The 23673-nt window shown below is 52.0% G+C and overlaps 2 protein-coding genes across 11 annotated transcripts in view; one reads left to right on the forward strand and one right to left on the reverse strand.

The window, feature by feature from the left end:
- The first annotated feature begins 5278 nt into the window (after positions 1-5278).
- Positions 5279-13353, forward strand: GPX3 (glutathione peroxidase 3). The gene is made up of 5 exons (XM_036849200.1): positions 5279-5446; positions 10151-10304; positions 11221-11338; positions 11772-11871; positions 12289-13353. Exons 1-5 carry the CDS (start codon positions 5360-5362, stop codon positions 12508-12510), a joined length of 681 nt encoding a protein of 226 aa, XP_036705095.1. The 5' UTR covers positions 5279-5359; the 3' UTR covers positions 12511-13353.
- A 523-nt stretch (positions 13354-13876) lies between these two features.
- TNIP1 (TNFAIP3 interacting protein 1) overlaps positions 13877-23673 on the reverse strand; it is a 52120-nt gene continuing 42323 nt past the window's right edge. For 8 of the 10 annotated variants that reach the window (XM_036849197.1, XM_036849190.1, XM_036849199.1 and 5 more), the window contains 7 exons: positions 22139-22267; positions 19777-19908; positions 18465-18590; positions 17853-17918; positions 17276-17467; positions 16331-16421; positions 13877-14642 (listed from right to left, as the gene is read on the reverse strand). In XM_036849197.1, the coding sequence (XP_036705092.1) occupies positions 14608-14642; positions 16331-16421; positions 17276-17467; positions 17853-17918; positions 18465-18590; positions 19777-19908; positions 22139-22267 (771 nt within the window). In that variant the 3' untranslated portion in view covers positions 13877-14607. The remainder of the gene's footprint in view (positions 14643-16330; positions 16422-17275; positions 17468-17852; positions 17919-18464; positions 18591-19776; positions 19909-22138; positions 22268-23673) is intronic. The other 2 variants (XM_036849195.1, XM_036849193.1) reach the window with 1 other exon arrangement.

The following is a 23673-nucleotide window of genomic DNA, read 5'->3' on the forward strand; positions in this document are numbered from 1 at the left end:
ATGATGTGGACCAGATCTGGCCATTTGTTATCTGCAGTCACATTGAGACAACTGAGGGAGGAGGGGAGATGGGCTACCCACTCCATCTGGTTGTCCTACTCTAGAGTTTATTAGTTCCCACTAGTCCTCATTGGTTTTGTGCATTGTCAGTTAACCAGAGGAAGTAGAATATGGGTTGTCCACTGTTTAGTGACTGTTTATGAAGGTCATTATTGCTACTCCAGCACAGTAGTCTCCCAGCCAAACAACAACATAGAGAGGATGGAGGGCAGGAAAAATGAGGCCAGCAGAGACATAGGTAGGGCTCCCTACTACTAAGAAACGGGGAAAAGGGTACACGTTTTAGGTTCCAAGAGAAGGGAAGGGACATTTTGTCTGAAAGCTTGGAATTGTATCCAGCATAGGTGTGACTCTTGCAGATGCCTGTCTTTGCTGTGGGTCCCTGGACAAGTCACTCAGCCTCTTGGAACCTCAGCTTCTCAAATGAGAGGGTTGAATGAGATAGTTTCTAGGGACTCTTCCCCTTTTTTATAATTCTCCCTCCAATGAAGTGGGCATTAGACGAAGTGAGAGTCATTAACTCCATTTCAGGGAAATTCAATAAAACTAGTATTTGCCAGGCCAGGTCCTGCTGAAGTTTAATTGCAAGATCTGAGGAAAACAGTTAACATGCAAGCCTGAGATTGCTATGCTTAGAAAGATCTGCTTGCACAATTGGCCCTGGGTTGATGTTCGGCGACTTTGATTTCAGGAGGATTTCCACCATTCCCAGAACTGATAAGAGTGGCTCACTATGCCTAAACTATTTGGACAAACAATGTGGCTTGTGCTGAATTCCTGCTTTCCTTCTGGGAGTCTGGCATCTTGGTACATGCTAGGCAGAGGATGCCTACATGGCCAGCCCCCAATAAAAACTGAGCACTGAGTCTAATGGGCCTCCCTGGTGGATACTTTACATGTGTTGTCACACTTTGTTGCTAGAGGAATTAAGTACAGCCTGTGTGACTCAACTGGGAGAGGCCTCTTGGAAGCTTGTGCCTGATTTCACCCAGTCTTTGTCTCATGCACCTTTTCCCTTGGTTGATTTGTTCTGTAACCTATTGCTGTAATAAATCATAGTGTGAGTATGATTATATGCTGAGTTCTGTGAGTGATGATAGCAAATCATTGAACCGGGAGGCGGTCTTGGGGACCTCAGACAGGGGATAAGCCTAGATTTCACAGAGACAACTATAATCCTATAGCAATGTTTTATGAATATACAGCTTAAATCCAGCACGATCCAATAGAAATATGATGTCAGTTGTGTATGTAATTTAAATTTTTCTATTGGTCACATTTTACAAAGTAAAAAGAAAAAGGTGAAATTAATTTCAAGAATATAGTTTCTTTAATCCAATATATAAAAATATTAACGTTTCAACACGTAATGATATAAAAATTCATCGAGATATTTTTAGGTTCTTTTTTTCTTACTAAGTCTTCAAAAACCAGTGTGTATTTTACATTCACAGCACATCTCAGTTTGGACTAGCCACATTCCAAGTGCTCACAAGCCACACCCAGCTATTGGCTGCCATTTTGAACAGCACAGGCTTATAGATAATGACAAGGACTCTGGAAACAGGACATCTGGGTCAGAATCCTGGTTTTGCCACCTACCAGCTGCATGACCTCAAGCGCAGTGACTTAACCTATGTGTTAATTTCTTCATCTCTAAAATGGGGATAATAATGTTAGCTACCTCATGAAGTTACAGGGATTTTTCCAAAAGTTAATAAATCTAAGGCAGTACCTGGTACATATAGGATGTTGGGTGAATGCTGGCTGCTCCTCTTATTATCCAAAAGGTTGGCCTTTGAGGTCAACTTGTCCAACTCTTTATTCCATAGATGAGGAAACTTAGGCCCAGAGTTTGGAAGGCACTGGTTTGAAAAGCAAAGGCTCTAGCCACCTCTTTTCCTGTCCCCTGGCTAGCTCTAAGACAGCACCTGCCAATTATTTAGGAAACCAGCAGCCTCAGGGCCCCACCTAGGTTCTGCAATCCTGTCTTGATTGCAAAACAGGGCCACCATTTGAGTTGGCACTGAAGTGGTGGGGCTGGGCCTCCCTTCTGCCACCACCATCTGGACCAATCAGTTGGGCTGGCTGACTCCGTCACTGAGTCCAGTGCTTACTCAGCACCGATAGGGCTGGCTTCCATTGTTTTCACTTTTACTGCCCTTCTTATTTATTAACTCATGTTCTATCTTCCTCGAAGACACAGAGCATCAGCACTTTTTTAAAAAGCTCCTTTTAATCATCTACAGTCCCCATCCACCCACCAAGCAGGTAGATAGGGAGCTCCCCAAATATGTCTAAAAAAGAGAGAGTGAAGAGGTACTGGGTGCCCACTTATCTGGGATGCAGTAGGGCATGTTCTCAGGCTGGAAACAAAACTGGCTTATGATTCCTCTAGAGTATCTGTCTCCACCCTTCCTTTCCTGAAACCCAAATGAAATCATCTACTCTCCTCTGACAAGCTCACACATCTCAAATCTTACTAGCAGCTGGAATCAGACCAGTTTCATGGGCTCAAACTTGATAGCACATGCTGACCTGAAGCTCTGCTTATTCCATTTGCCAAATAGTGTTTTATTTGGCATTTGTTTATTTATTAGATAGTTACTGAGCATCTACTGTGTATTAAGCCCTCTGCAAAGTGGTGAGAATGAAGCCTTTGTGGACCTTATGATTTGTTGTAGAAAACAGACAAACAAGAAATGATGGTAAAGTACAACAAAGGCTTGATGTAGAAAATGTCAAATACTCTAGGAACTATAATAGAATAAATCAAGGGGACCTGAATAAAACTCTTTCCATGGTGTTGACATGATGTTGAAACCTGAAAATGGTAGGAGAGAACCAGTAAAAGAGAGAGAACATGGAGAGTTCCAGACAGAACTCAACAACATAGACAAGACCTGGAGGTGAGAGAGAATGGCATGTTGGAAGAACTGGACAACAGTCCAGTACAGCTGGGTAGAGAGAATAAGAGGAGTGTGGCAAAAGATGCGGAAACGGCTGGATTTGGAGGATACTGGCTGAAGTGCTAAGGAATTTGGACTTTAACCTGAGGGCAAGGGGAAACGTCCTGGTGGAGAATAACATCTTTCAAAACATAGGGTTCCTGGGAACAAATCAACCAAATGTGCTAGAAAGGCTGTTGGTGAAAAGACTGGCAAGTGTTGTTTTCAACCTTGTCTTCATGATCTTTGTACTGAGGCTCAGACCTCCTTTGAAAGTAGTCTGCAACATGAAGGCCCAACCCAACGGCAGGCCATGCTCCCTCAACCTCCCAGCCCACCATCCATGAGATCAGTACTCCCGAGTCTGGTGCAGCACAGGTCTTCCTTAGACCCTTGGAACTGTAGAGCCACAGAGACCACCATGGAGAGATTGTCAAAGACTCTTGTCTAACAGATTAACCAACTGAGGCCCAGAGAAAGAAAGTAACTTGTCTGTGGCCCCACTGCAAGCCTCAGGCTCTGACTCCTTCTTATCTCCCCCAGAGAAACCAAACACCAAGGCTAGGACTAGGGTGAGGCAAGTCAGGCCCTCAGGGTGCACCATTTAAGGAGGCACTCACTCGCGGGTGCCAGCTCTGCACTTGCCTTACCCTCGTCCTGGCTCTGTTGGACACACTTCAAAGGCAGGGATTGTAACTTCCAGAAACCTTTTTGACATCTTTCATCATGTTGACATGATGCTAGGCACATATTTTGAGGGATCCTAGATGGCTGCTGATGCTAATGAACAATGGATTTCTGACAAACTGATATGTATACAGATGTTTGTATCTTTGGTTAAATATGACCTTCAGGAGACACCAGAACAAAGTCAACAGGGCCCGAGAATGGAGTCTAGACCTGGATTCTGGTCCCCTCTCTGCCATCAGTTTGCTTTGGGAACTTGGGTAAATTGTTCCCCATCTCTAGGCTTCAGCAGAATGAGGTGGTTGAATAAATAGCATTTATTGACTACACACTCTGCGTCAGCCACTGTTCAAATGCTTCTGTGCTTTAACTCATTTAAAGAATTCCTGGCCTTCAACACTCCCTTCACTTCAACAGGCTGTGGTTTGAGGTAAGGAAGCCTTCACAGAGAATGTGGGATTGAGACAGACCTTCCAAATTCCCACGGGGACAATACTATCTTAAATCATAGTAAAGGCATGGTATCTCAAGGCACTTCTCCATCAGAAGACAGAGAATCACCTGCCTCAGAATCACCTTTGGAACATGTCTGAAGGTGGAGCCTCAGCCTCTGCCGCTAGAGATTCTAATGCACTGATTCTGAAGAGGGACCTGGGAATCTGTATGAAAATCTTCTCAGGTGGCTGGCAGTCTGATTTGGGAAGCACTGATCCCAACGCATTCCCCTATCGGTGGAGAGAATCATACCTGGACAGCACAGACCTAGAGCTCCCTGAACTGATCATCAGCATCTTGAAGCAGAGAAACGAAGTCATGGATTGATTAATGCTGCAACTATTATGCACATGTTGTGTTCTAGGCCCTGTGCCAGCTGGTGATTATGGTCCCTACTCTCAAGGGACTCCTGGTCTAGGTCTGTCACTTATTTTTAGAAACAAGTCATCTAGCCAGAACCAGAAGGGACTTAGAGAGCATCAACCAATCCCATCATTACACAGTTGGGGAAACTGAGGCCCAGAGAGGGAAAGCAACATGTTCAAGACTACATAGGGAGCAAATGTATTTTCCGCTCTCAAACCAGCTGAGGAACCCCAATGTTCTTCCCAGGAGAGGGCTGCATTCAAAATCCTAGGGCATTCACTCTTTGCTTTTTAAGCACTAAACCTACATAGAGTAAATAAATGTTCCTGGAAGTCTCACTTCAGATCTTGCTGACATTTTAGGTCCTTAATATACCTTCAACCAGAATGGAGGCAGGAGGGAACAGGGAACACCTTGGGGGTGCCATCAACTCTTCGGAGCTTTTCAAAGCCCATTCCCCGTCTGTGCTGAGGACATTGTGCCTGCCTCTTCCAGCACTTTAGAGTCTAAAGAAGAGGGGCCCGCCTCACGGGTTCACAAGGAGCTGGCTCCCATCTCTCTGTCCAGACTTGCTTATGTCACTGTCGCCCAGGGCCTGGGGAGGGGGAGAAGCGGAGGGTAAGTTGTGTCCGCCCCTGAAATGCCAGACGCCCTGCGATTGGCTACAAGGACTCCGGCCCGGCCGCGGATTGGTCATCGCTGAGGGCTTGAAAGGTGGATGAGAGCAGACGACACCTCAGACGAACTGCGGCCCGGGATCAGACAGCGTCTCCGGCGAGTCCGAGACGCGGCCCCAGCCCACCATGGCCCGTCTCTTCCGGGCATCCTGCCTTCTCTCCCTGCTCCTGGCCGGCTTCGTTCCGCCGAGCCGAGGACAGGAGAAGTCGAAGGTGAGTGAGCCTCGGGGATGGGTGGCCGGGGGATCGAACGTGGTCCGCAGGTGTCCATCGCTCGGTGGTGAGGCACCCTTCTTCCCGGGCTCCCCCCCCAAGTAGGGTGACACCCAGGTGCGAGAGACGCCCTAACTCCCGTTGCCTCCCTCTTCAGCATACCCAGACCGTCGTCAGACTCTTCGCGGTTCCATCTGTTGGAGACCTGGGTGCCCCGGGTGGGCAGAATGAATGAGGGAGGAAGGGTCTTCTCTCCCGGTCCACACTTTCATCCCCACGGCTACCTCCGGGTCGCCTTGCTACCTCCAAGCCACCGTCTGTTTCTGAGATATTCCCCTCCAGTGGGGCCTGAAGGGGGTGGGGGGCACAGAAAATGGCCTGGAGACTCAGGGTCTGGGTTGGCTGCAGAGGTTCCCAGGGAGAATGGCAGGCAAGGTGAAAGGGAAGGAACACGCAGCTGTGTGGTCCCCGTCTAGCCCAAGCATAAATGCAGGTAGAATTCTGGGATACTGGTAGAAGACGCAGAGTGTGACAGAAGGAGCTCTGAGCTGGCAGCAGAGAATGCCCAGGATGCTGACTAGACTCCCTTTTCCTTTGTGGACCTCAGTTTCTCCACCTGTAGCAGGTGGGAGGGCAGGGCACAATGAGGCTGATGATTTCAGAGGGGATGCTTGGAGAAGCTGCAAAATCCACACGCTGTTCTCTGAAGTGTCTCCTGTTTGGGGGCAACCTCACTACCCACCACCCACTGCCCACCTTGGCCTGAGCAAACCTAGTAGTTGGAGAAAGCTGGGGACTGCCAGCTCGATAGGAGAGGCAGAATTCTCCTGAGCCTCAGTCTATCCCCAGCAGAGTGTGTGGCCCTTAGCTAGAGTGGAGATGCTGAGGCCGGGAGCAGGGGTGACCACACATGCTTATCTCTTTGGACAGTATATGCCAAAGTGGGCACTGTAGATCTCACCTCTTCTCCAGGGTGGGGAGGCAGAAGCCAGGCATAGACCCAAAGAGAGAGATTTATGTCTCCAGCATCCCAGTACACACACACACACACACACACACACACACACACACAAACGCTTGTATAAGCTGAAGAAGAAGCTTTGCACTTCTGTGTTTCTCAAATCTTCCAGGTCTTAATTCTAAGATCTTATGACTCCATGATTCTGTTTCCAAAATCGTATCTACTGTTCAGGAAGCCCATTCCAAACACAAGGTTCCTTCTGTCTGTTTCTATCCCCTGTCCTGTCCTCAGCCTAAATTCCAATCAGTCTGCCCCTGCTTGGAGTCAGCCTTGAGACTGGATGGTTATGGGGCCACTTCCTCTAAGCCTCTGGCTTTGTATCCAGTCCTGTTCATAATCTCCAACTCAGAAGGTATTTTCCAGGGCAGGGATGGTACTGAATTTCAATATTGGGGTGTGGAGTAGAAGTGAGGGTAGACCGTGGGTAGGGCAGTATCTTGGAGTCAGTCGTATAACCTCAGTTTGGGGAGAAGCAGAGAAGGGAAGATGGGCCCTGCTTCAAGAAGGCTGGAGGTAAGAACATGGATCCCATGAATAATTCATCATAGCCATGTGTTCTCTGTAGAACTCTGGGGAGGAGTAGATGGATTCAGAGAAAACAGGGTGGGTATGGTCTAGAAAACTCTTAGGGTGAGGTGTGATCATATCAGATACAACCAGCTAGGACTTGCTAGCTAATGACAGTCTGGGCATGCCTATTTCTCCTCCAGGTCCTGAGAGAGCTGAAATGTCATAGGCCTGGGTTCTAGGACTCAACCACTTATCCTACCCCAACTCCAGGGCCAAGCGATGGGGCAAGGGGCAGGTGGAGAATGGGATGGACAAAGGGTGAGAGCCCCAAAGGGATGTTTGCCTCCTCCCAATTCAAAGGGAGGGGCTGGGTAACAAAGGGAATCCTCCTTTCCTTGCCGTGTCCCCTCTCCAGTCCAGTTTAAGGCTGCCCAGCCTCCCTGTCCTTCCTCTACAAAAGGACTTTGCAGAGGCTAGAGAGAATAACAACCGCTGACGTGCGTGGGATCCTAGTAACCGCTGGTTTCTAGGTGACTAAACCAGGCAGAGAGAATCATGGAACCACCGGCTGACAGTCAGGGCTGAAGAGCCCTCAAGACAGCTCTGAATCTGACCCCGCCTCACAGCTGAGGAGCCAGAGCCCCAGAGAAGGGACAGGAGTCGTCACACAGAATCAGACCCAGCCAGGCCCAGAACTCAGGTCTCCTGCCCCCAGTCCAGCTCTCCTCTCACACTTTCACACTGGTGGGGGTGGTAAGATGGGTGAGGAGAAAGACACAGGACCAGCAACCCTAGCCAGCTGGGGTCCTGGCGGGGTCCCCCCTCCAACTCTCAAGCCATCGAAACTCTCCTGTCTTGTGCAATTGTGGGAGGATAGAGGCACCCTCACTCCCTCTCCCCACCTCCACCCACAACTCCTCTGACATCCGGGTTAAGGTGCAGGGTTCTGGGACTCCATGGGCCCAGAAAAGGGGAGGGGGCTTCCGTAAGGACTGGGCGTGTGCTCAGTGGTGAATGCAGGCCATGGCTTCCCCCACCATAGGCGCTCTCTGACCCCTCTCGGTCGGAACTCACAGCACTGGCTTCACTGGCCCAGTAGAAAGGATGGAGGCTTTGTCACACATCCCTTCTCCTGTAAACTCCCTGCCCAGTGCATCATCTTCTTCATACTGGCTGGGGAACATCAAAGCCCTCTTCACAATGAGGTAGGAACATCAGGGCCCTTTACCCTATCCCTTGATGGGTGGGTGGGGCGGAGGGCGGGTACAGATTTCTTTCCAAGAGGCTTGCAAGACAGTTTTGACCTGCTAGTAAATTCTCGCAGCCATTTTGGGAGGCAGGTGGTATTATCCTCTCCCGTCAGCAGATGGAGGCTCAGACTGAACGTTACTTGTCCAGGGCCACACAGCCAGCAAAGACTCAAATCTAATGAGAGGAGATTCCCACCCTGAAACTGGTTTCAGAAGCTGATCCTCCCGCTGTTTACAAGCTTCCATTACTTAGACAACCTCTTGGCTTTTTTTCTCCCCATTTCACAGTTTGTTTTCAGACCAGGGTGGAGTGGAGAGGCAGGCAGGAGGCCTTTCCTTCTGGCTGCTAGACCTCTGTGGCCAGCTAGGGTGTGTTTGTTGTGCCCTGGCTGTCTGTATTTTGAGGTGGAGCTGACCCCAGCTGGGGCCCACGAAGCCCAGGGGCTGAAAGAATGTCAAGCTTAGGTCTCAGGCCGGCCTCCAGCAGCCACCAGAAGTCACGGGGCATGGAATATTAGACTCACGTGTAGCAGGGAATTTGTACCGGAGCCAAGAAGAGAGCGTGCAGCTGTCCGGGAATGGCCGCGTGGAGGGAGTTCCAGCTCCCCTGGCTCAGCAGGCTACGGAGTCTTCAAGACAGAGGCTGCTTTTTTCACCCTCCTGGGGCCACGCCCTGCCAGCCCAGATGGCTCTCTTCACGCAGTTGGGCAGAGGTGTAACTGGCCACAACAGCAAGTCTTCCAGGATTGGTGGGAAGAGAGGACGTGAATTTGCTTCTCTAACTCCAACCACCTGGCTCTGTCTCTCTGGTCTATAATGCTAGTTTGCATTCGATTTGTTTATTGTCTTCTCACCTCTTCTCAGATGTCCAGGCCAGGACTACCCGTCCAGCTGCTAATTATGGTAGTGATGCCATGACACTCTTTCAAGAGTAGACCCAGATTTTTGTAGTCTGTACCAAAAAATGGCAGAGGTAAGATGGGGTAGAGTGGGGTAAATGCAGCATCCCGCTTGCCGGCAGTAATCCATGCCCTCCTCTCCCACTGAGAGTGACGCTGTCAAGCCATGGTGGTTGAGAACAGCTGATCCAGTTCAAGGTTCTCATTTTACAAATGAGAAAACTGAGGCCCACAGAAGAGAAAGGGTTAGTCCAAGACCACACAGGGAGTTAGTGGCGGAGCTGGTCATGGAATCCAGGTTCCCCAACTTGCAGCCCATTTAATGCTCTCTCTACTAGTTCTGGAGGCTGACCGTGGAACAGCTTGGGCAGAGGAAGGTATAATGGTCATTGTCACAGCTGCTCGCCCACAGGGAACATTGAATCTATGCCAGGCACTGGAGCTTTACCCTGACCATCCCATTTAATCCTCATGGCAGGCCTTGCCCCATTCCTGGCTACTATCCTACTTCCCTATTTTCTAACAGCGTCAGTTTTCCAGTCCCCCAGATCGGGAACCTCTGAATCACCACTGTCCATACTGCTGCTTCCTCATTTCTGTTCAGTTCTTCCTTCACGATGGTCTAGTTCAGGGTCTCATCACCACTCGCCTGCATTATTGCAATAGCCTCCCTGTCTCCACCAGCCCATCCAATAACACAACACCAGCATCGGGGGAGTGTCCCTCAGAGCCTGCCCAGTGACTGTTAATAAATTGACATGTGATGCAGAAGTAATGACCAAAGTAAGTATTTCTCCAAGTTTCCATAGCACCCACCAGCTTATTAAGTACTTTCAAAATTATTGTCTTGTACAAGGAATTAGGAGACCTCACTTCTAGTCTGGTTCTAATTCTTGGAGTGGTCTTGGGCAAGTCAAGACCACTTGGGCCAATCAGTTCCACCTCTCCCTGTTATCTTGGAAATGGTGGAGTCCAAGTTCCCTTCCAGCTGTAACCGCACCCCGGCGCTGGTCTTCTCTTCCAGATGGACTGCCATGCTGGCGTGAGCAGCACCATCTACGAGTATGGAGCCCTCGCCATTGACGGGGAGGAGTACATCCCCTTTAAGCAGTACGCTGGCAAATACATCCTCTTTGTCAACGTGGCCAGCTACTGAGGCCTGACGGGCCAGTACGTTGGTAAGAGCCCATCCCTCTTCCCCTGCTTTATTTGGGGCTGTTTCTGCCAGTTGGGCACATTCCAATCACAGGAGCTTTCCCCGTGCAAGGGGGAAGGGGTGACGGCGATCATGAGATTCCAAACCCTGTATCTTAATCCTACTGTGTTTCATGGTTCTTTGAAAATGATTATATAAGCCTGAGGTCTGATCACCTTCAAACATGTTCTAGAAGATTCTCAGTTATCCTTCATCCCTGGGCACCTCAACTGCTCTAAAAGCATAAGGAGGGAGGAGATTGGGTTTGTGCCTGGAGCGTCCTTTCATTGGAATAAGAAATAATAGCTTTGTCTTGCTGAGAATTCCTCACCTGTCCTCAGCCCCATCTGCCTTAGTGCTTCTCTTGGCCCCTGGAAAGCAGGCAACTGGCCTGAGTCCCCAGAGTACAGGTGTTAGTGACAGAACCAGGTGTTGCACCCAGGTTTCATGATCCCTAGTATCCTCACTTCTTTCTCCTTAGCTGGGTCAGAGTCAAGAGCCTGAGGGAACAGGCAGGCGAAAGGCATCTGAAAGCACCCACAAGAAAATGCTTTGGGGGGTGGGGTGGGGTGGGGTGTGAGAGGGAGGCAAGGGCAACCTGACCTAGAACGTTCTGCCTGGCAATCATTGGACCTTGGCAGTGGGTGACTGATTACTTATTTGATGAACCATATTGCTCTCTTTTTCCCCAAACCTCCAACCTATCCAGATTGGAATCCATAGGATGGGACTTGAATCCCAGCATTGCCACACTCAGTGGATGATCTTGGGCAAGTCCCTTCCCCTGTCAGGCCTCAGTGATTTCAGCTGTACAATGGGTGAGCAGGTAGAGTGGTACACAGGAGGGAGGGCTCCTCATCAGGCTACCCCAGTCTCTGCTCTCTCTCTCCCTGGCCCAGAACTGAATGCACTACAGGAAGAACTTGCACCATTTGGTCTGGTCATTCTGGGCTTCCCCTGCAACCAATTCGGAAAACAGGAACCAGGAGAGAACTCGGAGATCCTAGCCACTCTCAGGTGAGTGCTGACTCAGTGTCCTGAGAAAGCGCCCCAGCCTAGCCTCTAGGCATCTCTTGCACCGGCCCCTATTCATGATGGATATTTATCAGCCTCCAAGAACTACTCTCCCCTTCCAGGAACCCCGTTTAGTGGAACGAGTGGAAGAGGGGCCAGGAGAGGAACAGAGACAGGGACGATGGTTGTGAGCACATGACCGGGGAGGGGGAAGGGGAGTACAGGTGGAGGGCAGGGGTTATTAAGAAGGTACCAAACTGGAAAAAGACTGTAGACCCACATTATGCCTGTGCCCATTCAATATTCACTGGCTCCCACTGCCCACTGTAGCATAAAATCCAGACTCCCAACACCCCCTCCCCTGTTCTGTCCCTTCCTCTCATTTCTGAGCCCTGTGCCCATTTCCCTGGGACCCACATAAAAACATTGCTCTTAGGCATGTCCGACCAGGTGGGGGCTTCGTCCCCAATTTCCAGCTCTTTGAGAAAGGGGACGTGAACGGGGAGAAAGAACAGAAGTTCTACACATTCCTGAAGGTGAGTACGCAGCCACCTCTCTCAGAGCCTCTCTGCCCCGCTGAGGCTGGCTCTGCACCAGGCTGCAGCCGCTCCTGGCTCCAGCCCACAGAAAGACGAGGCCTGTGCCACCCTCCTCCGCTCCTGGGCTCTTGGGGAATTTCTTGGCATCTGATTATTATTCCAACTAGAGGGCTTTGCAAACCCTAGGGTCTCATCAGCCCATTTTACAGATGGGCCCCAGAAGGGACCAGATTAGGGTCTCACAATCTGCTAGAGCCAAAACTGGTTCTGGGATTCAGTTTTCTAACTCCCAAACTGGTGCTCTTTCCTCAGTGCCAGGCTATTCTCCTTCCCCCAAGAAGTCCTGGGAAGGAGGCGGGATAAGGGTGGGAGGGGTCCCAAGCAGGGTTGACTCTATTCTCATCTCTGCTCCAGAACTCCTGTCCTCCTACCTCGGAGCTCCTGGGCTCACCGGGCCGCCTCTTCTGGGATCCCATGAAGGTCCATGACATCCGCTGGAACTTTGAGAAGTTCCTGGTGGGGCCAGATGGTGCTCCCATCATGCGCTGGCACCACCGCACCACGGTCAACACTGTCAAAATGGACATCCTGACCTACATGCGGCGCCGGGCCGCCCTGGAGGCCAAGGGGAAGTAACTGAGGCCCACCCCACCCCATGTCCACCACGGAGGGGCTGGGGAGGACTCCGTTCAGGAAGGAATCCATTTCTCCACCCACACCATACTCCCACACTAGACCCCTTACGATTACACAAGGCCTCAGCCTGACACGAACGTGTGCATACAATTGTGTCTGTACTGCTGTGCACATGGGTGTTTGCACGCATGCCTACAGCTGTGTGTGACCAGGTGTGTGCACACACTTATGTGTACAGCCACACGGGCTGACCTGCACGAATACCCAGGAACGTGTACCGTGTGTGTGGCGACAGCTGTGTGCCGTGGAGAGTGCCAGAGAGTAACTCCCCTCTTTCCAGTTCTCTGTTCCAATGACAACAATTCACTTCCTGCTGAGCCCAAAGAAAAAAACCAGCTCTAGATTCAACCTGGACCTCAACCCTTGGGGCCGGCACCTCCCACTGCCTCCAAACACCACCCCTGAAGTGCCCAGAAGTTTCTGGGTCTGCCACACTGCCCGACCATCCTCCTCTCCATCACACAGCCTCCCTCCTTCCTGAGGGCCCTCCCAAGCCCCCTACCCCACCCCGCAGTGTTCCCTGAGAGTAGCCAAGGCAGATGTGAGAGCAAGGGCCATGTTCCCCGTGTCAGGGGTGGCATCTCCATGAAGGAGGGGCCCAAAGCCCTTGTGGGCGGACCTCCCTTGAGCCTGTCTGAAGGGCCAGCCCTTAGTGCATTCAGGCTGAGGCCCCTGGGCAGGGATGCCACCCCCGCTCCTTTGAGGGATGTGCCCTCTCCTCTCGCCCCGACCCACTGGCATTAGACTCACCCCCATCTGCCTAGTAAAGGCCTTTCTGCAGCAGCTGAGCCTACTGTGGTGCTTCCTCAATGGGGCCACCCTCGCCGGGGGGGAAGGGAGAAGAGGAAGAGGAAGAGAAAAGGAATGAAGGGAGACCTTTGGGCCCTTGCTTTTTGGTTTCTACCTAGGCCCACTCTGCTTCCTCACTCGGCATCTGGAGTTTGTAAAACCAGCTCACGTCTACCGTCATCCCACAGTTCTCCACGGCAGCTAGGGCTCAGGTGAGGTGTGCATGTGACAGACGAAGAAACAGGCTCACAGAAGGTCCAGGCCTTGCCCAATGTCTCCTGACAAGTGAGGGGCAGGACGAGAATGTAAACCCAGGTTGCCTGACCCCCAGCCCCTGGATGACCCTCACGGAGGCTCTGAGCAGGGCCCCAGGGGATATCTGCCAAGAGTAACGGTGATGCTCCCGGGGGTGTCTGGGAGGAATGGGGTACGGAGGGAGGGGGCCAGGAAAGCAGCACTCTGGTTGACCAGGAGGGGAACATTCATCAGGGCATAAAAGAATACCAGTCACAAAATGTTAATCTTCAACTTGGATTTATGTCCAAGATTCGTGCAAACAGCTGTCCGGGGATCAACAGCCACCCGGATCCGGGCCTCCAGCACCACAAGCCTCCAGCTGAGGGCCTGGCAGCTTCAGGCTGGGGCCCCTCAGCCGATGTGGCCGGCATGGGCTTCATCCCAGGCTGCAGCGGTGCTGGCAAGGCTGCCGTGGGCGGAAGTGGAAGGCCCAGGAGTAGAACATCCTGTCTCTTCTGCTCCCAGAGGCAAACCCGCTCTTCCCGCAGCTCCTCAGAGGGGGAGGGGATGTGTGTGGGGCAGGTCCTGCTACTGCAGAGCTTGAAGCAAAAACTAAACACCACATGAACTGACTGTGGTCCCCAGAGGGGCTGCTGAACCACTTCTGGGGAAGTTGTGAAAGGAAGGGGTCTTGACTGCACCCCACTTGAGATTAACATCTGCCAGCACTTTCTGCAGAGGATGGTGGGTCAAGGCCGGATGACGCCTCTCTCCGCTCAGCGGCAGAGTAGTGAGTTTTTCCCAGTCACTCCAAAGGCAAGGCCCAGATGGACGCCTTCTGGATGGAGCCTCCCGAGTCTCTAAACAGTTCAGGTTGGGGCCAGGGCTCAAGCTGGCCATCCATCTCAGCCTCCCGAGTGGCTGAGGCTCGGAGAGCCCGTGGCCTCTAGTTTTCCAGTAAGCTGAAGTCAGCTGGCTCTGCAAGACGAAGCTGGAGCCAAGGGACTGGTTTCACTGAGGTCCCTCACGGTCATTTTTGGTGGACTCTAAATAAACAAAAATTTTGAGGATTTGAAGATGAGGTGCTACAGTAGGTTTCAAAGTCCTATGGAAACCAATATAGTAAGAGTGGAAAAAACCAGTTAGGGTTGTTGGGTATTACCAAGTGCCAGGCCCTGGGCTAAGTGCCTTAGGTATATTTGTCATTCAGTCCTTGCCCAGCCCTATGAAGCAGACAGATTATTATCCCTTTATGGGGGGGAGGGAACTGGGACACAGAGAGGTTTGTAAAAACTCGCTCAAAGTCCCAGGTCTAGGAGGTGCTGGCGCCTAGCCAGTCTGGTTTCAGATCCCAGAAATGGAGTAGTTCTGGGGGAGGGGACAGTCCTGCCCACTTGGCCACCCTCTGCCCTCATCAAAGCAGGCTCCGAGGGGCTCCACAGAACCTCTAGGGCTCCGCAGGGAAACATCAGAAAATGACCAGCCCAATACCTCCTCCTTCCAACCACGAGATCCTCCAAACCACACTCCTCTAAGTCACCCTGTAGTCTCTGCTCCCACTCCTTCTGCAGAGGGGCACTCGACCTCCTGGCACAGCTGTGACCCTTAGAAAACTCCTCTTCGTGCTGAGATGGACTTGGCCTCCCTATTGCTCCCCTTAGTTGCAGTTCTGCTCCCAGAAGCCCCACAGGCAAGGCAGTGCCTTCTGCCCCATGAGAGCCTCGCAGAAAGTGAGGGAGTGACCAAGGGCCCAGGGTGCTCTTGTGACTAGCGAACGGACCTCCAGTCCCCAACTGTTTATGGCGGACACCGTGGCCAAAGGGAGCTTTACAAAATGCAAATCTAATCTCTCATGCTGCTCTGATTTTATTTTATTTTTTATTTATTTATTTTTTTGGCCGCACGGCAGGGCTTGTGGGTTCCCCAACCAGGGATCGAACCTGGGCCCCATGCAGTGGAAGCACAGAGTCCTAACCACTGGACCGCCAGGGAGTTCCCATGCCACTCTGATTTTAAAATGTCCAAGGGCTGCACATCATCCTTAGGATAAAGACCAGCCCTCCTGCCGTGGCCTGCAAGGCCCTCTCGGTCAGGACCCGCCAACCTCCCTGACCTCGCCTTGCCCATCCCCCCTTCCCCACCTTGTTCCTGGCTCCAGCCACGCCAGCCTTCTCTCAATCCTCAAGTTGGCCACAGTTCTTCATCCCCTCCCACCAAGGCCTTTGCATTTGTCCTTTCTCTGCAAGAACACCCGTGCCTTCTGTCTCTTTACCTCGCTAATGCCACTCATTCTGAGGGTCTCAACTCAAACACCATGGCCCCCAGGCTGGGTCAGGTCCCTCTGCCGTCTGCTCTCATAGAAACCTGCTCTTCTTCCTTCAGGGCACTTGAGTGCAGTTGTATGCCCACTGGTGTGATTTTAACCATTCATTTCTGCCCGCCTCACTAGACAGTGAGGTCAGAGGGCTGGGACCATATCCGAGCTTCCCCAGAACCTCATACAGCACACAGCATTTAGACCCTAAACTGTAATGAAGGAAGGAATGGTTTCAACCCCCTCATGATGCAGTCACCATCCCTTTCTTCTCAACACTATTTCAGAAAGCTGGGCCTCCTCCTCCACCTAGATCAGAAGGTAGCAACATCGTCGTCCCCAAACGGGGGTGATCCTGGCAGATAAGAAGTTATCTCCCCCCGTGGAAGACAAGGCCCATTACCAGGGGATCGTGCTCACCTGGTTCCGTAGGCCTGGCCGTGGGTGAGCCCATCACTTGGGAGCTCTGACTGCGTATCCCTCCACAGGGCAGCCGCCAGGTGTATTCTGGCTGCAACAACACTGGTGCTTAGTAATCAATAAACCACACTCGAAAAGTACAGTAGCAGCTACCGTGCTGGAATAGTACTAAGTTCATATTAATCGGGTATAACTGAATCCTTACAACTACCCAGGTTGCCACCCCCATTTTACAGGTTAGCAAACTGAGGCTCAGATGGGTTAAGCAACTTGTTGAAGGTCGTCCAGTTAGGCAAGTGGCCAAGCTTTGATTTGAGTCCAGGTCTCTATAATCCTGGAGCTAATCTCTTAAGGCCCACAGTACACTCCAGTGTTTAAAGATGCATGTAAGGAACGGTCATGGGAGAGAAGCTGGATGGAAGGCAGCTGTCACCAGGTGAGAGCGGGGGTGCCTGAGGGGGCTGTGGCAGCGGCACTGGAGAGGATGGGACAGGTGACAGCAGCTCTTTGGAGACAGAATGATAAGCAAGGGAAGAAAAAAGCAGCCAAAAAAATGGAAGAAAAGAGAAAAGGAAAGGAAACTGAAAAGGGAAAAGAGAAAGAAAAGCAAAGGGAGAGAATGCATGGTGAGGATCTGGTACCTGGTTCCATGTGGAGGTTATAAAGAAGGTCAAACCCAAACTCCAGTACCCCTGGCCTGGTGGGCGGGAGAAAGCCCTCCTTCTGGGCCCACTCCCTTACTTGGCCTTTTCTGTCCTACACCAGTGACCCTGAGCAGCCCTGGGCTGGAAGGTCCTGCCCCTGAGACAGCAGGCTGCACACCACAGTGCTGTTCAGAAGGGGCCAAGGATGCAGCTTCTGACTCCCTCACTTGACCTTGCCCTCTGGAATGTGTCTGGGTGGCCTGTGTGTGTGTCCTGGAGTGAAAGAGGGGCACAGACTCACCAGGTGGAAGAGGCGCGAGTTGGGAAGCGGGGGTGGGTGCTCCATGGCCGTGGGGGGAGGCGGGTAGCGGACCTGGGACCAGTCCTCAAAGCCACGGTGCGGCACAACGGGGGGCATGGGCGGGTAGGCGTAGGGGTAGGCCCCGAAGAGATGCTCCGGGTGGGGCTCCACGTGGTAGCGGTCTGCCGAGGTCTGCAAGAAAGGCTGACATCTGGCTCTGGCCTGTGACAGGCTGCATGGGCCGTCCCAGTGACACCCATCCCATCTCCTGTTCTCCACTTAGAATCTCAGTTCTCTGAAGACTGGCACGTGGCCACGGAAGGCTGGCACATGCACACAGGAGTGGCACATGGGCATGGAAAACTGGTACACGGGCACAGAATATCAACTATGATAACGGTTAGTGTGTCCTGAGCACGTATGCTGTACCAAGTACTGTTATGAATGCTCCACCCACATTACCTCATTAGTTAGCTGGGCACCTGAGCAAACGATGCCCCCCCCCCCACCAGTGACTGCAGCACCCTGAAGGAGGTAAAATGCAGTAAGTGCTGCTTCCTCCCTCAAGCCTCCTCACCTTTGCTTTCCTCTTCTGCTGTCTCAGGGCATCTTTCGCCCTTTCCTCATCTTTGAAGGCTTTTAGCTGAGAGAAGGAGGGAAGGAGAGAAGACTGTTAGGCTAGGTGCTTCCTGGCCAGGCCTGGATTCAGGGCCTAACCAACCGCAGGGTTGACCAGCCAATGCATGAGGCACCGCTATGGGCTGTCCTGCCTGGCCCAGCCCCGGGAAAGGGCCCTATGAGACACAGCACAGCCCAGGCTGCAGGCTGCAGGTAAGGCCTGCTCACCCATCACTGGGGGTGGTCTGAACACAGGTCAGGAGGGTTGCGTGAGTCTCACTGCTTCTGTGCTTTCGCATTAACACCTTTTAGTTACAATGTGGGAGAGAGTGGATGGCTCAGAGCTAACTCCTAAATTTGCTCTTTTAAGGCATGAAAACTGATTGTGGACAATCAGAGCTAGAGGTCAGAGAAGGGAAGGGCCTTTCTGAGGGCCACAGAAATGTGGCAGCAGAGCTGAAAGGAGGATCAGTGAGTGTCCTGACATCCAGTCTCACCAGGGACCCTCCAATCCCTGCACCCTCCCCATGAGGACAGCCAGCTGCCCCCTCCTTGGTCCAGCTCTTCTCACCTGGGCATGTGACAGGGTGACCTGGGCTTGCAGTTTCTCCACCTGCTTCTTCAGCTCTTCCTTCTCCTCATTCATGCGCTCACGGTCGCTGCGCTCCCTCTGGAAGTCCTCCTCAAAAATCTTCACCTGAAGGGGTGGGAAGGGGTGGGAAGGGGTGGGAAGGGGTGGGGAGGTGGTGAGAAAGGGATGAGGCAGGAGGGGCAGTTCTGAGTGGAGGCTCAGACCTGCTCGGGCCTAGAACCCCAGGCCTCCTGATGGGAGTCAGACATCAAAACTGGTTTCACCGCATCTCAAAAATCCCCGTGGGGAGGGGAACAGGTGTACCTCTGGCCCCCCACCCGCAAATTCAAACAGATAGCTCTGGGTCTGTCTATCTTATATTCTGGGCTTCAACATAGGCTTTATTTGAAAAAAGGATCCATGCCAAAAAAGAAAACAACAGGTTGACAGCCATCAACCAGTCCCATCCTTTCCTTCTGCTGAGGCCCACAGAGAGGTGGAGGCCACAGAAAAAGAATATGAGTGGAGGACTGGAGTTCCAGTCTCCTGGCTCCGAGAGCAGAGGGCCTACAAACTCTCCCAAGGCTCTGGGGTGCACTGGCAAGGAAAGGACGGGGTGGGGCCCTGTCTCTGCCTCTGAAGTTTCACAACCTTACTGCAGATCAGTGAGAAGCCGACCAGGCTCAAAATGATTTAGAAGGATCGAAAGCATGGCACCAAAAAGCACAGAAACACGTGAGAGAACCAAAACCTTTTCAACTTCCTTTCAATTCTCTGTGTCCCTCAAGAAGAAAGTCTGCATTTTATGCTACTGTGTCTTTAACAGGTTTCTAGTACTTAACTTCCCTTAAATAAAGGGAGAGATGACTCAAGCTCAGAGTCTTCATCAGGCAACAGTGTCTAGCTAGAGTTCAACAACACTATTTTACCTTTTACTGTATTTATTGCTTACAGTTACTTTCTATTTATGGCAAATAATAAACAGGTTTTCCCATTTATAGTAGAAATCTGAAGTTCCCTTTTAAATATATTCATTGAATTTATTTTAAAATTTGTTTTCAAAATATTAGGTAAATAATAGCACAGCTGGGGCACAGAAATGTTTAAGCCATGATGGTGGTAGAGGAATGACCTAGATAGGGATACACTGGTGGTGAGGATAAACCTATATCCAGACAGGGGTCCTGGCCAATGGCCAGAAAGTGGACTACAGATTACAGCTTCCACATGGTTCAAGGCCCATCCTGGGCCCTCAGGAATGCTCCAGCTCCCACTGGGCACCTCCTACCTGACCTCTTCCCCCTAGCCTCACCTGCTGTTTCAGCAGTTCATTCTGCGTGACCAGCTCCTGTTTCCTTAGCAGGCCTCCAGCTCCTTCCGGGCTGCCGAATGCTGTTGCTGGAGATGATGGGGAGGCCTGGATACTCAGTGCTTCCTCCAGGGCCTGGAATGAGGAACAGAGGAGACGGGCCCATCAGCAGAAAGCCCCTGGAAGTCAGGCCTCATTGGAAGGGTGAGGCCCCATTGAAAGGCCCCTTTCCTGATAACAATAATAATAATAATAACCACCACTATTTAATAAGTGCTATCTTATTTATGAACACTATACACATCATTTCACTGAATCCTCGCCACAGTCCTATGAAGAAAAGATTGTGACCATCATCCCCATTTTATGGATGTGAAAACTGAGGTTCAGAGACCTGAAGTGATTTGTCCAAAGTCACACAGCTAGTAAGTGGCAAAGCAGGGACTCAAAGCCAGCGTGTGCTCTTAACCAGCAGCCTAACCTGTGGTCTTTATGTAGAAGGGAGAAATCTCCTTCCCTGAGGATGAGTGGCTCAATTCTTAGCACCCAGACCTAGAAAGAACACTAAGTCCTTTGGGGGAAGAAATTTCAGCCTCCTCGACAACTGCGTGCCCTGTGATTCTTCAGCTTCCATAACCCATTCCCACCAAACCAACCTCTCCATCCCCAGCTCTTCTGTATTAGATTAGCCTGGATTTTAATTTTGACTTAATTAATATTTTACCTTTCCAACCCTGAAAATGGGCTGACACATCACCAAATAGCATTTTGAAAATTTAAAAAGCACCCCCTGTTTTACCATGTCCACAAGATACCTTTCCTTACATAAACAGTGTGCTCACATTCTCTTAAAAGTTTGCCATTAACTGGTTTTCTCCTTCAACCCTGTTAACGTGTTGTGTGAGAACTTTGGAACGCCTCTCGAGACTGGACACCCCCATCACCACCTGGACTTTAGCTCCTAGACAGCAGGGCCTCTGCTGGCCATGCGTCAGCACTGCTCACAGTGCCTCCCTGGACCTTGGGGAGATAAAGGAAACCTTCCCCAACTTGGACTTGGGCCCCACTTGGTCTCCAAGACTCCCCCAGAAACATGAGGAAACTGCTGAGCCAAGAGTAAATTCAGGATGCTCAAGGGGCGGCTACGGCTGCACTTCACCCCCCTCCTCCGTCTGTCCCATTTTTCAGATGAGCAGGCTGAGGTCCAGGGACAGGGAGAGCCTCGCGTTAATCATCCCCACCGGTGTCTGTCCCCAGCTACGCCACAGAAACCTGGAGGGCAGCGACCCTGTCTGAGTCATCGCTACAACCAGCAGCAGGCACGACATTCTGCCTGGATTTAGACCCCCAATTCCCACAGCTCAGGACAGATCGTTCTTTTCCCAGAGAACAGGTCCCAGGGCCCCACACTCAGCATCATCAGCGCTTACCAAACACCAAAACCAAACAGAAAGGGTCACCCCCGGGGCCTAGTGAATGCAAACTCACAGCAGAGCCCGCTGTGAGCAGGAGAGCAGGCAGAAGGGAAAGGCAGACAGACAGACAGGACGGGAGGAAACGCTGAGCACAGGCTCCACAGCAGGAAAAGCTGAGCCTTAGGAGAAAGTTTCCTTTCAAAGCCCCTCCTGTCAGCTTGTTCCTTTAGCCCCTGCACTGGAAGGCGGGCAGGGGCTATAACCTGGGACCAGAAACAGCCCCCAGCCCAACCCGGCCCACCGCCTCTCACCGTGGCTCAGAGCAAAGGGCTCCCGCTTTACCTGGGCTCTCCCACCCCCACCCCGAGCCCCATCTCCCTGGATCCCCCTGCTCAAGGGCAGGAACCTCAGGCCAGTGATCATCCACTCCCTTCAGTGAGTTTTTCCTGAACACGGACGGGCTTGGCGCCAGGTGCTGGGGGGATACGTACCCTGGTGAAGACGCACACCTCCCACAGTCAGATGGGAAGACAGGTCATCGATAAGTAATGACAAGAAAATGCCAGAAGGGGTGTGAAAGAAGCTGCCGGTACTTTAGACACACAGAATAGGGAGCTCAAAGGAGACTTGGGCTGGGAAGGCCTCACTGAGGAAGCAGTGTTAAAGCTAAACCTGAACGATGAGGGGGTGGCACTGTGTGAGCAAACAGCACGTCCAAGGGCCACAGGGGAGCAAGCATGCGGTCGTCCCAGCCTGGCACTCAGCGTGCGGGGAGGGGAAGGCAGGGGTGGCGGAAATCACGGGGCAGCACCGACAGCCTCAGCGCCTTCGCCCTGACCCAGGAGTCGCCCCTCCTGAGCTGAGGGTCTGAGGCACCGGCCACAGGGCGGGCACTGCGGCTGGCTCAGGGAAGCCCTGCCCGCCCAACGGACCACAGCCGAGGTGCCCACCTTGTTGAGCCGCTGAATCTCCTTCTCCTGGTACTCCCGCTGCCGGGTGAGCGGGCTCAGCTGATCCTGCAGGTATTTGACCTTCTGGCGCAGCTCCTTGGCCTCTGCTGTCAGCTGCTCCTTGTCGGTCTGCAGGGAACACAGGACTGGTAAGCAGGGAGCCTCTCCAGGAGGCCTAGACTCCCTGACTGCCCGCTCCACCCTGCACGCGGCCATGCCTCCCCTCTTGCTCTCACTCTGCTGCCCCACGATGCTCATGCACAAGGCCCCAGGCGAGGCACCCGGGTGAGAGCGGTAATGTCTACATGGTCCTGTCCTCAAGGAAGGGGTGGCTCAGGTGAATGAAAGGCCCCGAGTTCTGCCACCAGCTCCTCCAACAGTGAGCTGAGCCCTTGGGCACTGACCCAGCCCTCTCTGGTCTAAGCTCTCCTATCTGCCATGGGTAAGGGGTTCGTAACAGGAGTCACAGGTGGGCTTCAGGAGGTCCGTGAGCCCCCAAACCCAGCACACAATTTTGACTCTGTGGCTTTTCTAGAGAGAAAAGCCACAGTTTTCACCAGATTCGCACAGGGGTCTTCTATGATGCACAGAAAGCGATAAGCCACTGAAAGTCTCCAAAGGACCTTTCAGCTCTTACAGTCTCTGAGCCCAGAGGAGATAAGACCCTCATAGAAATAAATGCAGCATAAGGCAGAAAGGGTTCCTCCACGGAGAAACAAAGTACTACTGTGAGGTTAAAAGAAAGAATACTACAGCTGAAAAGAAACCAGGGAAGGCTTCAAGGTGGAAGCACTGCTTCCATACCTACTATGGAACAATCCAGGTTCTTCATCGCAAAGAGCCACATCTGGAATGGCCCTCAGAGAGCGTCAAGTCCTAGCCCCTTTACACGACAGGAAATGACTATCCAGAGAGGGGAGATGACTTACCCAAGGCCACGCTGTGAGCTGGGGCTAGACTAGAACCCAGGTCTCCTAATTCTGGTGCTCTCTGTCCCCTTGAAAGTCAAAGGGAGTGTTTGAAATAGAAGAGGGCAGCACAGTGCAGAGGAAAGACCAGGCACACCCACATTAAACTGTCTATTTCTGTGTGTTTATTTGTGATAAGAGGCCTGGAAAGATATACCAAAATGGTAACCGTGGTTACCACTGGGAAGGGCCTGGAATTGGGGGGTGGGGGTGGTGAGAGGAGACGGTCCAGGGAAATTCTCACTGTATCTGTATCGTGTGAACATGTCAATATCCTACAAACTAGCTGGTGAGCTGCTTTCAGCCAAAGATGGCCGAGGGCAGCCTTGGTTGGATCTTGTGGGAGTTGTTGCGGACTCCCGGCTTAAGAGGTTCCCGGGTCAGCACGGCCTCTATGGCCAGGTGTCCCTAACCACAGGGCCACGCTGCTGTCTTGAAACATCCCGCCTTTCCCCCAGCTGACAGGGAAGAGTGTCAGGTGCCAGGAACTTATCCCACCCACTAACGTGAGCCAGGGTCTGGCTGACAGTCCCAAGCTGTGACTGTGCACTCACCAGAAAAGACAGG

The sequence above is a fragment of the Balaenoptera musculus genome, chromosome 3, assembly GCF_009873245.2.
Source record: "Balaenoptera musculus isolate JJ_BM4_2016_0621 chromosome 3, mBalMus1.pri.v3, whole genome shotgun sequence".
Taxonomy (NCBI): domain Eukaryota; kingdom Metazoa; phylum Chordata; class Mammalia; order Artiodactyla; family Balaenopteridae; genus Balaenoptera; species Balaenoptera musculus.